General features: G+C 43.6%; 1 protein-coding gene across 1 annotated transcript in view; it reads left to right on the forward strand.

Moving 5' to 3' along the window:
* The first annotated feature begins 1,834 nt into the window (after positions 1-1,834).
* Positions 1,835-14,527, forward strand: part of UTP6 (UTP6 small subunit processome component) — a 47,224-nt gene continuing 34,531 nt past the window's right edge. Inside the window, 4 exon segments of the mRNA XM_049772781.1 lie at positions 1,835-1,957; positions 8,088-8,172; positions 12,809-12,850; positions 13,085-13,177. Of these exon segments, the coding sequence (XP_049628738.1) occupies positions 1,866-1,957; positions 8,088-8,172; positions 12,809-12,850; positions 13,085-13,177 (312 nt within the window). The 5' untranslated portion in view covers positions 1,835-1,865.

Genomic DNA, 14,527 nt, shown 5'->3' on the forward strand with positions numbered 1-14,527 from the left:
CTGCTTCTGTCATGAGTTACAGCTGAGGGAATCAAGAAATGATGATGCCAAAGCTAGTTTGCAGTTCTGAGACCAGTGGGGTAAAATCTAAGAGGGAAAAAGGGGAAGTACAGACATGGAACATGGTTAATTGCTAAGCCTGTTCCTTTTTCATAAATCACAGAGGATCAAGGTGCTAAGGGGAATGTTGAAATAAACAGGTCTAGCAAGAACTTCTGCTTTTTTTTTTCTTAATTATCTTCCAGAACTTGAAAAAGAACGAAGGCATGCAGTTATTATTTTAGGTACAGTAATTACACCAGTAATGTAGCTTCCAAGTTGGGTTATCTGAAGATTCTTTTAAAATGCTGTTACTGCCCACCTCCCACCAAAAAAAGAAAAAGAAAAACTTTTCAGTAAAGAGTTGAGGGATTTCATCTTACTGATTTTTTTTTTTTTTTGGTGTTTGGGTCACACCACCCGGCAGCACTCAGGGGTTACTCCTGGCAGGCTCAGGGGACCATATGGGATGCCGGGATTCGAACAACTGTTCCTCTGCATGCAAGGCAAATGCCCTACCTCCATGCTATCTCTCCGGCCCCATTATCTTACTGATTTTTTAGTTAACTCCAAATTTCTAGTGACAAGATTTTTTTCTTTTGGTGAAGCAAAATAGTTTTTTTTCCTTTTTCTTCTTTTTTTTTTTTTTTTGTTTTTGGGTCACACCCAGCGGTGCTCAGTGGTTATTCCTGGCTGTCTGCTCAGAAATAGCTCCTGGCAGGCACGGGGGACCATATGGGACACCGGGATTTGAACCAACCACCTTTGGTCCTGGATTGGCTGCTTGCAAGGCAAATGCCACTGTGCTATCTCTCCGGGCCCACAAAATAGTTTTAATCAGACTTATTTAGAATGACATGTGCAGACAGAGAATTATATGTTCGAGAATTTAGATTTCTTCAAGGTGAAAATGAGCAAGCAAAGAAACAGACAAGGGAGATACTTGTTACACACACACACACACACACCCATCCACCCACCCCTACAGCAGTCCTGGGACTCTGCTGGAATGGAAGACTCCCTATGCCCATACTCTGCTGTGCTCCAGATCTTTGAGCTAGTTTCCCAGCACTAATACTTCCTTTTATTAGAAAAAAGGCTTTGATACAACTTAGTGCTATGCATTTGGAAGGATCTTGTATATTAAATCAGGACAATTAAATAATAAAAATTTCCCCCCTTTTTAAAATAAACCAGTCAATTACAGATCCTAATTAAAACCTGGTTTACTAATAGCTTAAAACAAAATCAGAACTTTCCTTAGCCCGGTCAGTTTTAGATGCCCCTACAATTTTCAACACTATCTTTTTCAAAAAGTTTATTATAATTGCCATAACTATTCATTTCACTTGCTTGACTTGATCGTCATTTTTTTGTGTTTCTTAGTGATGGAAAGCGAGTACGACGCATGGGAGCAGCATGAAAAGAGACAGGAGACATCGCAGAAAAAGCAGTTTGAACTTCAAGCAAGTCTAAGGCGCTTTTTCTGGTCCCCGCCCACTTCCAACCCGTTGCGCCAAACCCCGCCCCTTGCTCTAAGCCCCGCCTCTGTCGCTCCGCCCCTCCACTAGTCCTCGTGACTCCTGCTCCTCCTCTCTGCAACGCCTCAGCTAGGCACAGGATGGCACTAGCTAGTCCAAGAGCCCAAGGACTATCCTTAACGGCGGCGGCGGAAGCGGAAGCGGAAGCGGAAGAGGCGGGCTCCTAAGCGGTCCCGTGAACGTCACAGGCACGCGCGGCGTGATCGCGAAAGTTGTGCGCCTCCTGGTCGCGTGTGTCGTTCTCGAACCTCTGAGTTTCCTTTGCGGATTCGTCCGACCGACCTCATGGCGGAGATCATCCAGGAACGCATCGAAGACCGGCTCCCGGAACTAGAACAGCTGGAGCGCATCGGACTGTTCAGCCACGCGGAAATCAAGTGAGAGCTCTGGGCCAGAGGGAGCAGGCGGGCTGCGGAGGGATGATGTTGGGCAGGTTGGGATGATGCCCGGGATGGATGTCGCTGGCGCTTCGGTCCTCTGGCTGCTTTGCCTGGAGCGAGGACACCTAGGACGCCGGGATGGTAGAAAGCGGGTCTAGCTCGGTGCAGTGTCCAAGGTTGGGGCAGGTCGGGCACATTATTTTGTAAGTTGACTCGGAGTTTAGGGGTTGCTACTGGTAGAGAAATTGGAGACCTGAAACCCAATTACATTCATATTTGTAATCAAGATGTTTAAATAAAGATATTTAAAAAAAGACAAATGATAACAGAAGAAAAACTTCAGTATGGTTAGAAGTGACAGGTGCGATGTATCCAAGACCCATATTCTGTCTGATAGTAGAAAGATACAATGGAATGAAAAGGAGTCAACAAAATAAATGTTCATTTAAAAAAAAAAGAAAAGAAATTAGATACCTCTAGGTCTGATATAAATGTAAGTTGAGGGGCTGGAGAGATAGCATGGAGGTAAGGCGTTTGCCTTTCATGCAAGAGGTCATCAGTTCGAATCCCAGCGTCCCATATGGTCCCCCGTGCCTGCCAGGAGCAATTTCTGAGCATGGAGCCAGAAGTAACCCCTGAGCACTGCCGGGTGTGACCCAAAAACCACAAAAAAAAAAAAAAAAAAATGTAAGTTGATTTAATTCAGTTTCGTGTTCGACTCCAGCAACGTTTGGCATATGATGTGTTGCTATTGATCTTTGCATTTCGGCTCCCCTAGCTGTTCTGGAGTGTTATTTCCAATGCTATGGGTCACTTAGGGATTTTTTGGGAGGGACTGGGGGATGGAACTGGCTCCTGCTGCATAGGCCTTCATTTCACAATGACTGTGAATGTTAGTGGGACTTTGCAAATGCAGGCATTTGTTAATGAAAGGCACCTTTATTTTTCTTTTTGCCATATTCGGCAGTGCTCAGGGATCCCTCCAAGTGGGTTTTGGGGGGGGGGTCATATGAGGTGCCAGGGATTGAGCCCAAGCTGCTCCACCTTCTGTACTATGGTTTGAGCTCAAGTCGTAAGCTTCTTTTTGTGAATTTATTTTATTATTGAGGTGACGTGGTTTATAGTAGTGTGTATGCTTATGCATTGGGAGTAGTTACTGCACTACCTCTGTTTTTGTTTTGTTTTTGACCTCCACCAGGAGGTGCTCAGGTACTGTTTGTTGCCTATTTGGCTGAAGGACGCTCTCCATGATGCTCAGAGCACCTCAGGTGTAGTGCTCGGGGAATAGAACGTGGGTCCTGCTGCATCCTGACTAAGAATTCTAACCACTGGTTCACCGCTACAGCCCAAACAGTGTGGATTCTTTTTTTTTTTTTTTTTTTTTTTTTTGGGTCACACCCAGCAACACTCAGGGGTTACTTCTGGCTGTGAGCTCAGAGATCACTCCTGGCAGGCTCTGGGGATCATATGGGATGCAGGGATTTGAACCACCATCCTTCTGCATGCAAGGCAAACATCTTACCTCCACGCTATCTCTCCGGCCCCAGTGTGGATTTTTTTTTTTTTTTTGGTTTTTGGGTCACACCCAGCAGCGCTCAGGGGTTACTCCTGGCTCCACGCTCAGAAATTGCTCCTGTCAGGCACGGGGGACCATATTGGGTGCCAGGATTCGAACCAGTGACCTTCTGCATAAAGGCAAAAGCTTTACTTCCATGCTATCTCTGGCCCCCAGTGTGGATTCTTAATGAATGCTCTGTAAATGCTATTCTTATTCTAGCTGGAGTGATAGAACAGTGGATAGGGCACTTGCTCTGAAAAATAATAAAAAAGATTAAAACAATTAAAGAAAGAAAAAAATTTTTTTCGTGGTTTGAAAGCTCATTCTATTCCAGTCCACTACATATTTTCACACTGACAGAAATCCAGGAGAGAAGTTTGCTTTTGCTACAAAGAAGAAAAGTGAACAAAACTTTACGAAATAACTGCTTCTGCTAGCAGATGCAGAAGCATCTTCTGTTACAAACTGCAGCATGTAATCTGTGCAGAAATAGTGGTATCAGCAGAACTGTTTCCAGGGGAATTGCTTTTCATCAGGCTGTATATTTTTGTTTTGAGTCACATCTTGCAGTGCTCAGAGGTTACTCAGAAATTGCTTCTGGCAGGCTCTGGGACCATATGGTATGCAGGATTGAACAGGGTTGGCCTTTTGCAAGGCAAATGCCCCAATAACTGTTATTGTTAACCATTAAGTGGAGATCATTTTTGGATTTGCACATAATGTTTTAAATTCTGCTAATGTTAAGAAGTGTGTTCACTCATTGCTAAAGATAGGAGGGAATCTACTCTTCTGAGTTTCTTTTTAATAGGTTAGTGGAAGTAAGCGTTAAATATCTTGATAAAATACATCTCTTTCATAAGTGTAAACTTAATTTTTTTTTTTTTTTTAGGTTTTTGGGTGGGGCACACCCGGCAGTGCTCAGGGGTTAGGTTCCTGGCTCCAGGCTCAGAAATTGCTCCTGGCAGGCACGGGGGACCATATGGGACGCCGGGATTCGAACTGACCTCCTGCATGAAAGGCAAACGCCTTACCTCATGCTATCTCTCCGGCCCCAACTTAAATTTTTTTTAATTTTTGAGCCATACTTGATGTTGTTCAGGGTCTATTTCTGGCACTGTGCACAGGGATCACTCCTGAGAGGCTTAGGGAACCATATATGGTGCTGGAGATTGAATCAGGTTCCCTAGGAGCAAGGCAAGCTCTTTATCTACTGTACTATCTATCTCTACAGTACTAACACACACCAGAGAGTTGATTTTTCTCCAACATTTCTCAAAGCACCGTAATTTACAAAGTATTCCATAGTTGAGGTGTTTTTTTTTTTTTTTTTTTTTTTTTTTGTGGGGTCCTATATGATAGTTAAGTGTTAAGGGGATATTCTGGTGTGTGCTCTAGGAATTGAGCATATGGGATTGAAACCTGGGTCTTGCCACATGCAACGCGAGAGTCCTACCCGCTGTACTATTGCTCTGGGCCCCATTAGATGAATTTCAGCCATACATTGTATCCACTACTAGTTCCATCACTATTATTGACTTCCCTCCACCAATGTTCTCAGATTGCTTTTAGTCTGCCGTCTTGACAGACACATTTAATTTGGTTGTTGTAATTTGGGTCTCCTTTCAGTGTTGTTGGCATTGTGTGTTTGAATATGTGTGTGTGTGTGTGTGTGTGTGTGTATAAATGTACTACATTTCTACCCCACCAATGTGCCCAGTGGGATAGAAATGTGTTCCTGTTACCTATTCCTATATTCTCCCATCTAGATCTTATTCCTTCCTATTGATTCTCTGTCTCTCTCTTTTTCTGTCTCCCTTTTTTTTCTTGAGCCACACCCACTCAGCAGTTACTCTTGGCTATGTGCTCAGAAATCACTACTGGCAGGCTTAGGGGACCATATGGGATGCCAAAACCCAGGTTGGTTTGTGTACAAGGCAAATGTTCTTCTTGCTGTACTATACTCAATAACAGCATTTTTGTTTTGTTTTGTTTTTTGGGGTCACACCTGGTGGTGCTCAGGGGTTACTCCCTGGCTGGCTTGGGGGGGACCGTATGGTATGTCAGGATATGAATCTGGGTTGTTTTGTGCAAGGCAAGCCACTCCTACCCACTGTGCTATCACTATGGCCCTCAACTCTTCCCTATGTTTTATTGCTTTGCTTTTGGTTTTTGAGCCATACCTGGCAGTACTGTGGGGTTACTCCGGGCTTTTTACTCAGAAATTATTCCTGGCAGGCTCAGGGAATCATGTGGGATGCTGGGAATTGAACCTGGGTTGACCATACAAGGCAAAATTCCCTACCCACTGTGTATTTTCTCACAGTTCTTATTTCTGTAATCTAGAGTCAAGGAGTAACTATTGGTATAATTCCCTTTCATACCTTGTATTCCCTTGTGCTGTTATTCTGTATACCATAGATAGGTGAGATCATTTGGTATTTGTCCTTTTGCTGACTTCACATTGCTTAGTATGAGATCCCCACTGAGATATTTTGTAGTAACAGTAAACTTTTCTAGGTAGAGACAATATGAATTTCTGTTTTTTCTTTTTATTTATTTTGGGACCTTATATTGTGGTGCTCCAGGGTAACTCCCTGCTCAGTGTTAGGAATTGAACCTAAGTCTCCAATATACAAAGCATGTGCTTCAGTCATTTGAGACCTCTGCTTTCTTTTCACTAAATTCTTTGTTTTTTACATGCATGTTGAAAATTTGGAACTAAATAGAATTTAGGAAAGAGACTTGGTTATTGCTGAATCAGGCTAGAGATAGTTTGATTGACTGAGCATAGGCTTTGCATGTGGTAAAATCAGGATTTGACCACTGACACCAACTGCATGATCCTCTAGCCATTGGGAGTGATCCCTAAGCTCTGAGCTGGTATTATCTGTCACCCCCAGAACTGCCAGATATGGTTCAAAAATTAAAAAAAAAAAAAAAAAAAGCTTTGTACATTGAGTGTGGAAAAAAAGAAACTCTTGCCTTTTTTCTGTTTTTTTTTTGTTTGTTTTTTTGTTATTTGTTTGTTTTTGGGCCTCACCTGGTGATACTCAGGAGTTACTCCTGGCTATGAGTTCAGAAATTGCTTCTGGCTTGGGGGACCATGTGGGACGCCCGGGAGCGAACTGAGGTCCGTCCTGGATCAGCCGCGTGAAAGGCAAATGCCCTACCACTGCACTATCGCTCTGGACTTGCACATAGCTTTCATGCTTTGCTTATGGAAATGACAGTGAACTGAACAATTAAGTTAGGGATTTTTTCTTTTGGTGGGGGCACCTGTTTATTCTTAGGACTAACTCCTGGCTGTGTACTTAGGGGGTCACTCCTGGTTGCATTTGGGGGATGATCTGTGGTACCAGGGATTGAACTGGAGCTGGCTATATGCAAGTCAAGTGCCTTAATTACTGTGCTATCTCTCTGGTTCTTAAGGTGATTTTATGAAATATATAGCATTCTAAGTTTTATAAGAACTACAAAAAGTAGGAGGTGGAGCAGTGGCGCAAGTGGTAAGGCATTTACCTTGCATGTGCTGACCTAGGATGGACCGCAGTTTGGTCCCCTTGTGTCCCATATGGTCCCCCAAGCAGCGATTTCTGAGCACATAGCCAGGAGTAACCCCTGAGTGTTACCGGGTGTGGCCCAACCCCCCACCCCAAAGAATACAAAAAGTAGGGGCCGGGGTAATAACACAGCAGTAGGGTGTTTGCCTTGTATGCACCCAACCTGGGATAGACCCAGATTCGATCCCCGGCATCCTATACAGTCCCCTGAACCTGTCAGAATCGACTTCTGAGCACAGAGTCAGGAGTAGCCACTGAGCGCTGTTGGGTGTACCCGCACCCCCCAAGGAAAGAACACAAAAGTAATCTAGGGGATTACAGAGGCGATGTGCTTTGTATGCTTCCATCCCTGACACCTCATCGTCTTCTAAGTGACTTCTGAACACAGTAATTGAATACTCCCTATTGTTTTGGGGCCACAGCCGGCAATGGTCAGGGATTACTCCTGACTGCACTTAGGAATCAGTCCCAGTGATTATTGGGGGATCATCTAGGATGCCAGGGATCAAAACCTGGTCGGCCATGTACAAGGTAAGTGTCCTATTTGCTGTGCTATCTCTCTGACCATAAACATCATCAGTATGGCCCACTAACCAAAACCAGAACCAAACAAACAAACAAAAGGAAGTAAAACAAGAATGTGTTATGTGTATACCCTCAAAAGAACAAAGATTATGGGAGCCGGAGAGATAGCATGGAGATAAGGCGTTTGCCTTTTCTGCAGAAGGTCATCAGTTCGGCTTCCCTATGGTCCCCCGTGCCTGCCAGGAGCAATTTCTGAGCATGGAGCCAGGAGTTTCCCCTGAGCACTGCCGGGTATGACCCAAAAAAAAAAAAAAAAAGAAAAAAAAAAGAACAAAGATTAAAAACACAAAAGACAATAGAAGGAATCACTGTAGAGAATTCTCACTTATGAAAGTTCAAGGGATTATATTTTTATGTTTTATTAAATATCACTTAGTTTTACTTAATTTTGCTCTAAGAGTTAAATTTTAAATGTTCTCTTCAGGTCTATTATTAAGAAAGCCTCAGATCTGGAATACAGAATTCAGCGAAGAACTCTTTTTAAGGAAGATTTTATCAATTACGTTCAAGTAAGTGAACAATTTCATTTATTTTTGTTTGTTTGTTTTGTGACTACAGCTGGTGGTGGTATGGGTAACTGCTGTCTTTGTACTTTTGGGTCATTTCTGGTGGTGCTCAGGGGCTACATAATGCCAGGGATTGAACCTGCATGGCCCTCTGCAAAGTGTGCACTTGGCCCTTTGAACAATCTTTTTTTGTTTGTTTCTTTATTTTTGGACATACCTAGCAGTGCTTAGGACTTACTCCTGCCTCTACACAGAAATCATACCTGTCGGGCTCAGGAGACCATATGGATGCTGGGTATTGAACTCAAATTGGCCTTGTATAAGACAAATGCCCTACTATTGCTCTGGGGTCATACCTGTCGATGCTCAGGGCTTACTCCTGGCTCTGCACTTAAGAGTCATTCCCATGGGCCCGGAGAGATAGCACAGCGTAGTTTGCCTTGCAAGCAGCTGATCTAGGACCAAAGGTGGTTGGTTCGAATCCCGGTGTCCCATATGGTCCCCCGTGCCTGCCAGGAGCTATTTCTGAGCAGACAGCCAGGAGTAACCCCTGAGCAATGCCGGGTGTGGGCCCCCCCCCCCCCCAAAAAAAAAAAGGAGTCATTCCCGGTGGTACTTGGGACCATATGGGATGCTGGGATAGAACCTGAGTTGACCACATGTAAGGCAAAGGCCTTACCTGCTGTATTGTCTCTCTAGCCCACCTTTGAACAGGCACCTTACCGCTTGTGCCACCGCTCTACCCCCCCCCCTTTCTTTTTACAACTTTTATTATTGGCAAACTTAGCTTAAAAAATAATTAACTCTTGGCTGGAATGATAGCATAGCAGTAGGGTATTTGCCTTGCATGCGGCTGACCAGGGATGGACCCGGGTTTGGTTCCTGGCATCCGATAGGGTTCCCTAAGCCTACCAGGAGCAATTTCTGAATGCAGAGCCAGGAGTAACCCCTGAGCGCTGCTGGGTATGGTCCAAAACCAAAAAATAAAAAACCAAAAAAACCTACCACACCCAAGAAAAACTTTTTTTTTTTTTTGTTTTTGGGTTACACATGGCAGTGCTCAGGAGTTACTCCTGGCTCTATGCTCAGAAATCGCTCCAGGTGGGCTCGGGGGACCATTTGGAATACTGGGTTTCGAATCTCTGTCCTGCATCTAAGGCAAACGCTCTGCTGCTGTGCTCTCTCTCCGGCTTTTGGGTCATACCCAGCAGTGCTCAGGGGTTATTCCTGGCTCTACGCTCAGAAATTGCTCCTGGCAGTCTCAGGGGACCATATGGGATGCCGGGATTTGAACCAATGACCTTCTGCATGAAAGGCAAACACCCTACCTCCATGCTATCTCTCTGGCCCCCCTTTTTCTTTTCTTTTTTTTTCCCCCCCAAAAACTCTTTTTTTTTTTTTTTTTTTTTTGGTTTTTGGGCCACACCCGTTTGACGCTCAGGGGTTACTCCTGGCTATGTGCTCAGAAATCGCCCCTGGCTTGGGGGGACCATATGGGACGCCAGGGGATCGAACCGCTGTCCGTTCCTTGGCTAGCGCTTGTAAGGCAGACACCTTACCTCTAGCGCCACCTTCCCGGCCCCATCCAAAAACTCTTATAGTATTAGCTGATCAGAGACTTGCCAAAGACTGTGGAATTAAGTAGGAAATTTGGTATTTGTATTTTGAGCTGAGGTTAATTTTGATGATGGAAGAGATTGGAAAGTTAATACATGTCCAAAACTTTCAACTTAGAAAAAAAACATACTGATATATTTTCAATCTTTTGGATAATTAGGAACTTTGAAAGAAGATAAAAAAAAAAAAAAAGAAAGAAGATAAAATATGTATGATAGGAGCTGGGGATGTTACTCCTGGCAGTGCGTAAGGACCATGTAGTGCCAGGGATTGAACCTGGACCTCCTGCATGCATAAAGTCATGGGTTCGATTCCAGTTTGCAAACAATCACCACCACTACCAAAAAAATTCCCAAATCTCTATATAGAGATATAAAATTGAAAGTCCAATTTTCTTTTTCTTTCTTTCTTTCTTTCTTTCTTTCTTTTCTTCTTTCTTTTCTTTCTTTCTTTCTTTCTTCTTTCTTTTCTTTCTTTCTTTCTTTCTTTTTTCTTTCTTTCTTTCTTTCTTCTTTCTTTCTTTCTTTCTTTCTTTTCTTTCTTTCTTTCTTTCTTTCTTTCTTTCTTTCTTTCTTTCTTTCTTTCTCTCTCTCTCTCTCTCTCTCTCTCTCTCTCCTTCCCTTCCTTCCTTCCTTCCTTCCTTCCTTCCTTCCTTCCTTCCTTCCTTCCTTCCTTCCTTCCTTCCTTCCTTCCTTCCTTCCTTCCTTCCTTCCTTCCTTCCTTCCTTCCTTCCTTCCTTCCTTCCTTTCTTGCCATACACTGCAGCACTCAGGGGTTACTTCTGGTTCTGTGCTCAGAAATCACACCTGGCATGTGCTCGCTTCGGCAGCACATATATAAAAAAAGATATCACACCTGGCAGGCTCGGGGTACCATATGGGATGCTGGGAATCCAACCCAGGTTTGTCCTGGGTCATTGCATGCAAGGCAGATGCCCTACTGTCATGCTATCTCTCTGGCCCGAAAGTCCAGTTTTCTGATGGGGAAATATGTTGAGTGAGTGTTGGGATTTAGAAAGAATCCAATAGGCTGGAGAGATAGCATGGAGGTAAGGCGTTTGCCTTTCATGCAGAAGGTCATTGGTTTGAATCCCAGCATCCCGCATGGTCCCCCATGCCTGCCAGGAGCGATTTCTGAGCATGGAGCCAGGAGTAACCCCTGAGTGCTGCCGGGTGTGACCCAAAAACCAAAAAAAAAAAAAAAAAAAAAAAGAAAGAAAGAATCCAATAACAAGATGAAATGTTCTAAGACTAAAGTTCTGAGTTCAGATGAAAAGTACAGGAACACTTGAACAAAAGATGTATGCGATCTAACTAAAGATCTTATTCATAGAAAAGATGCAGGGGCTCATAGTAATTACTAATTTACAATGAGTTCAAATACACTAAATATGTAAAAGTTAATAGTATCTAATATATACATACACATATATACTAATATTATATAATATGACTGACTAAAGTGCTGGGCAAGTTCACCTAGCAGAGTTCATTGGATGTCACCACTCAGAAAGTAATTAATGGGGGCCGGGCGGTGGCGCTGGAGGTAAGGTGCCTGCCTTGCCTGCGCTAGCCTAGGACGGACCGCGGTTCGATCCCCCGGCATCCCATATGGTCCCCCAAGAAGCCAGGAGCAACTTCTGAGCGCATAGCCAGGAGTAACCCCTGAGCGTCACAGGGTGTGGCCCAAAAACCAAAAAAAAAAAAAAAAAAAAAAGAAAGTAATTAATGGTTTGGACAAAAGAAGTGTTTCACGTTTACTTGGCTATGTCTGGGATGTTGTATTAGACTAAAGGTGCTTTTTGTTTGTCCAAAAATACGGCCCAGGAAGCTGGATTGGGTAGACTGGTGATGACTGGCTTTGAGTTACTAGTTTGATACTGGGCTTGGTGGTGCTGTTTGGCTGCTTGGAGCCCACCAGAGCTACATCCAATTGTATGGATGTGATATGGAGAAATTCAGGACCTTGCAGATGGAAGGCATGTGCTTTCCCATTTGAGCTCTTTCCTTAAGATTTTCTTTTTTTTTTTTTTTTTTGTGGTTTTTGGGTCACACCCGGCAGTGCTCAGGGGTTATTCCTGGCTCCAGGCTCAGAAATTGCTCCTGGCAGGCACGGGAGGACCATATATGGGACGCCGGGATTCGAACCGATGACCTCCTGCATGAGAGGCAAACGCCTTACCTCCATGCTATCTCTCCGGCCCCTCCTTAAGATTTTCTTTTCTTTTTTTTTTTTTTTGGTTTTTGGGCCACACCAAGTAACGTTCAGGGGTTACTCCTGGCTATGTGCTCAGAAGTTGCTCCTGGCTTGGGGGACCATATGGGACACTGGGGGATCGAACCACGGTCCATCCAAGGCTAGCGCAGGCAAGGCAGGCACTTTACCTCTAGTGCCACCGCCCGGCCCCTCCTTAAGATTTTCTGAGAGAGACTTTGAAGGACTGGAACTGGTCTTAGGTGGCCTGGTTGTACTCAGGGAACTCTGTAATGCTAGCCTCAAACCTGGACTATACTAACCACTTGAAACTTGTTTTAGATTTTTTTTTGTTTTGTTTGTTTGTTTTTGGGTCACACCCGGCAGTGTTCAGGGGTTACTTCTGGCTCTATGCTCAGAAATCTCTTCTAGCAGGCTTGGGGATGCCGGGATTTGAATCACCATCCTACTACATGCAAGGCAAACACCCTACTTCTATGCTATCTCTTTTGGCCCTTGTTTTAGATTTTTAAACCTTTACTAAAAGGATGAGTATACTGTTAAAGACTGGCTCTAAGAAGATATATCTAAGAAGTCATGGCTTTAGTAACATGTATTCTTTAAACTTGTCAATATATATTTGTGAATTTTTAGTTGTTATTTACTGTAAATTTGATGCCACGATAAATTACCTTCTGTTTTATAGCCATGCTTTAATTTACTTTTGTGCTCTTGATAAAATGTTTCCAGTATTTTTTTCCAGTATTTAAGGGTTATACTTTTTTATTTTCTCCTTTTTTAAAATATATGGTATCTTTTTCTTTCATAGTATGAAATCAATCTTTTGGAGCTGATTCAGCGGAGAAGAGCTGTAAGTAGATGGTTTTCTGGAAGTTAGGAAAATATAGAATCAAATATTGTGGCTTTTATAGTTAAATTTTGGGTTTGGGAAACAAGGTGACATTAGTTAGTTGTGTGATATGCATAGAATTACAATATTTGCAATTACATTTCTTTTGTAAGCCAATAATGTTTGATATTATGTGGGAATTATGTTTTGGATAAATGAGATTAAACACGCTTTTTTTTTTAATGTCCCTTTCAGCGCATTAGGTATTCATTTAAAAAGGATGAGATTGAGAATTCCATTGTACACAGGATACAAGGTGTCTTTGGACGTGCTTCAGCAAAGTGGAAAGTAAGTGATCAGAGCATATGTATGTATTTATTTGTTTTTTGGGCTACAACTGATGACGCTCAAGAGTTACTCCTGGCTATGCGCCCAGAAATTGCTCTTGGTTTGGGGGACCATATGGGATACTGGGGAATCAAACCGCGGTTCGTCCTACGCTAGCACTTGTAAGCACCTTACTGTTTGTGCCACCTAGAGCATCTTTAATTGTAATAGATATAGACTTTTATCCATGTTGTATTTAATACTCAAGACAGTATTCTTTCTTCTTTACTTTTTTGTAATTTAGACTGTTCCTGGTGTACTATGCTCATGGGGTCACTACTCCTGGTGGTGGGGAACCATATGTGGAGCTGGGAATAGAATTCTGGTTGCTTAGGTGCCAAAAAAAAAAAAAAGCTTCTTAGCCTCTATACTCTCTCATTTTTTTTCTTTGTTTTTGAGCCACACCTAGTAGTGCTCAGGGCTTACTCATGGCTCTATTGCTCAGGAATCACTCATGGTGATGGTTAGGGAATCATAGGATGTTGGGTATCAAACTCAGGTCAGCTGCATGTAAGGTAAGCACCTTACTCAGTGTACTCTTGCTCTGGCCTTGGATCTTTTTTTTCTTCTTCTTCACAACTTAGTTGTTTTCTTTTTTATGGTGTTTAAGTCACACCTTGCAGTGCTCTGGGATTTTTCCTGACTATGCTCATGAGCGATCCCTGGTTGTGCTTGGGAAAGCCTATGTGGTGGCAGGGATTCAAATGAGGGCTGATCACATGTGGGACAAGTGTCTTTTTTTTTTTTTTTTGGTTTTTGGGCCACACCCGGTAACGCTCAGGGGTTACTCCTGGCTATCTGCTCAGAAGTTGCTCCTGGCTTGGGGGACCATATGGGATGCCGGGGGATTGAACCATGGTCTGTCCAAGGCTAGCGCAGGCAAGGCAGGCACCTTACCTCTAGGGCCACTGCCCGGCCCTGAGACAAGTGTCTTACCTTTTGTGCTATCTCTCTTACCTTTTGTGCTATCTCTCTGGCCATCTTTTGTGGGTGGGGGGGCACATCTGGTGGTATTCAGGGCTTACTCCTGGCTCTGCGCTCAGAAATCACACCTGATGGGGACTGGAGAGATAGCATGAATGTAGGGCATTTGCCATGCAGAAGAATGGTGGTTTGGAAAAAAACAAAACAAAACAACAAAAAATCACACCTGGCAGGCTCAGGGGACCATATGGGATGTCAGGGATTGAACCTGGCTCTGCCATGTGCAAGGCAAATATCCTACCTGCTGTGTTATTGCTCCAGCCTCCTCTTCCTCCTCCCTCCTCCTCCCTCCTCCTCCCCACTCCTCTTCCCTCTTCCCTCTTCCTC

Source organism: Suncus etruscus, chromosome 1 (genome assembly GCF_024139225.1).
Source record: "Suncus etruscus isolate mSunEtr1 chromosome 1, mSunEtr1.pri.cur, whole genome shotgun sequence".
In the NCBI taxonomy this organism is placed as follows: domain Eukaryota; kingdom Metazoa; phylum Chordata; class Mammalia; order Eulipotyphla; family Soricidae; genus Suncus; species Suncus etruscus.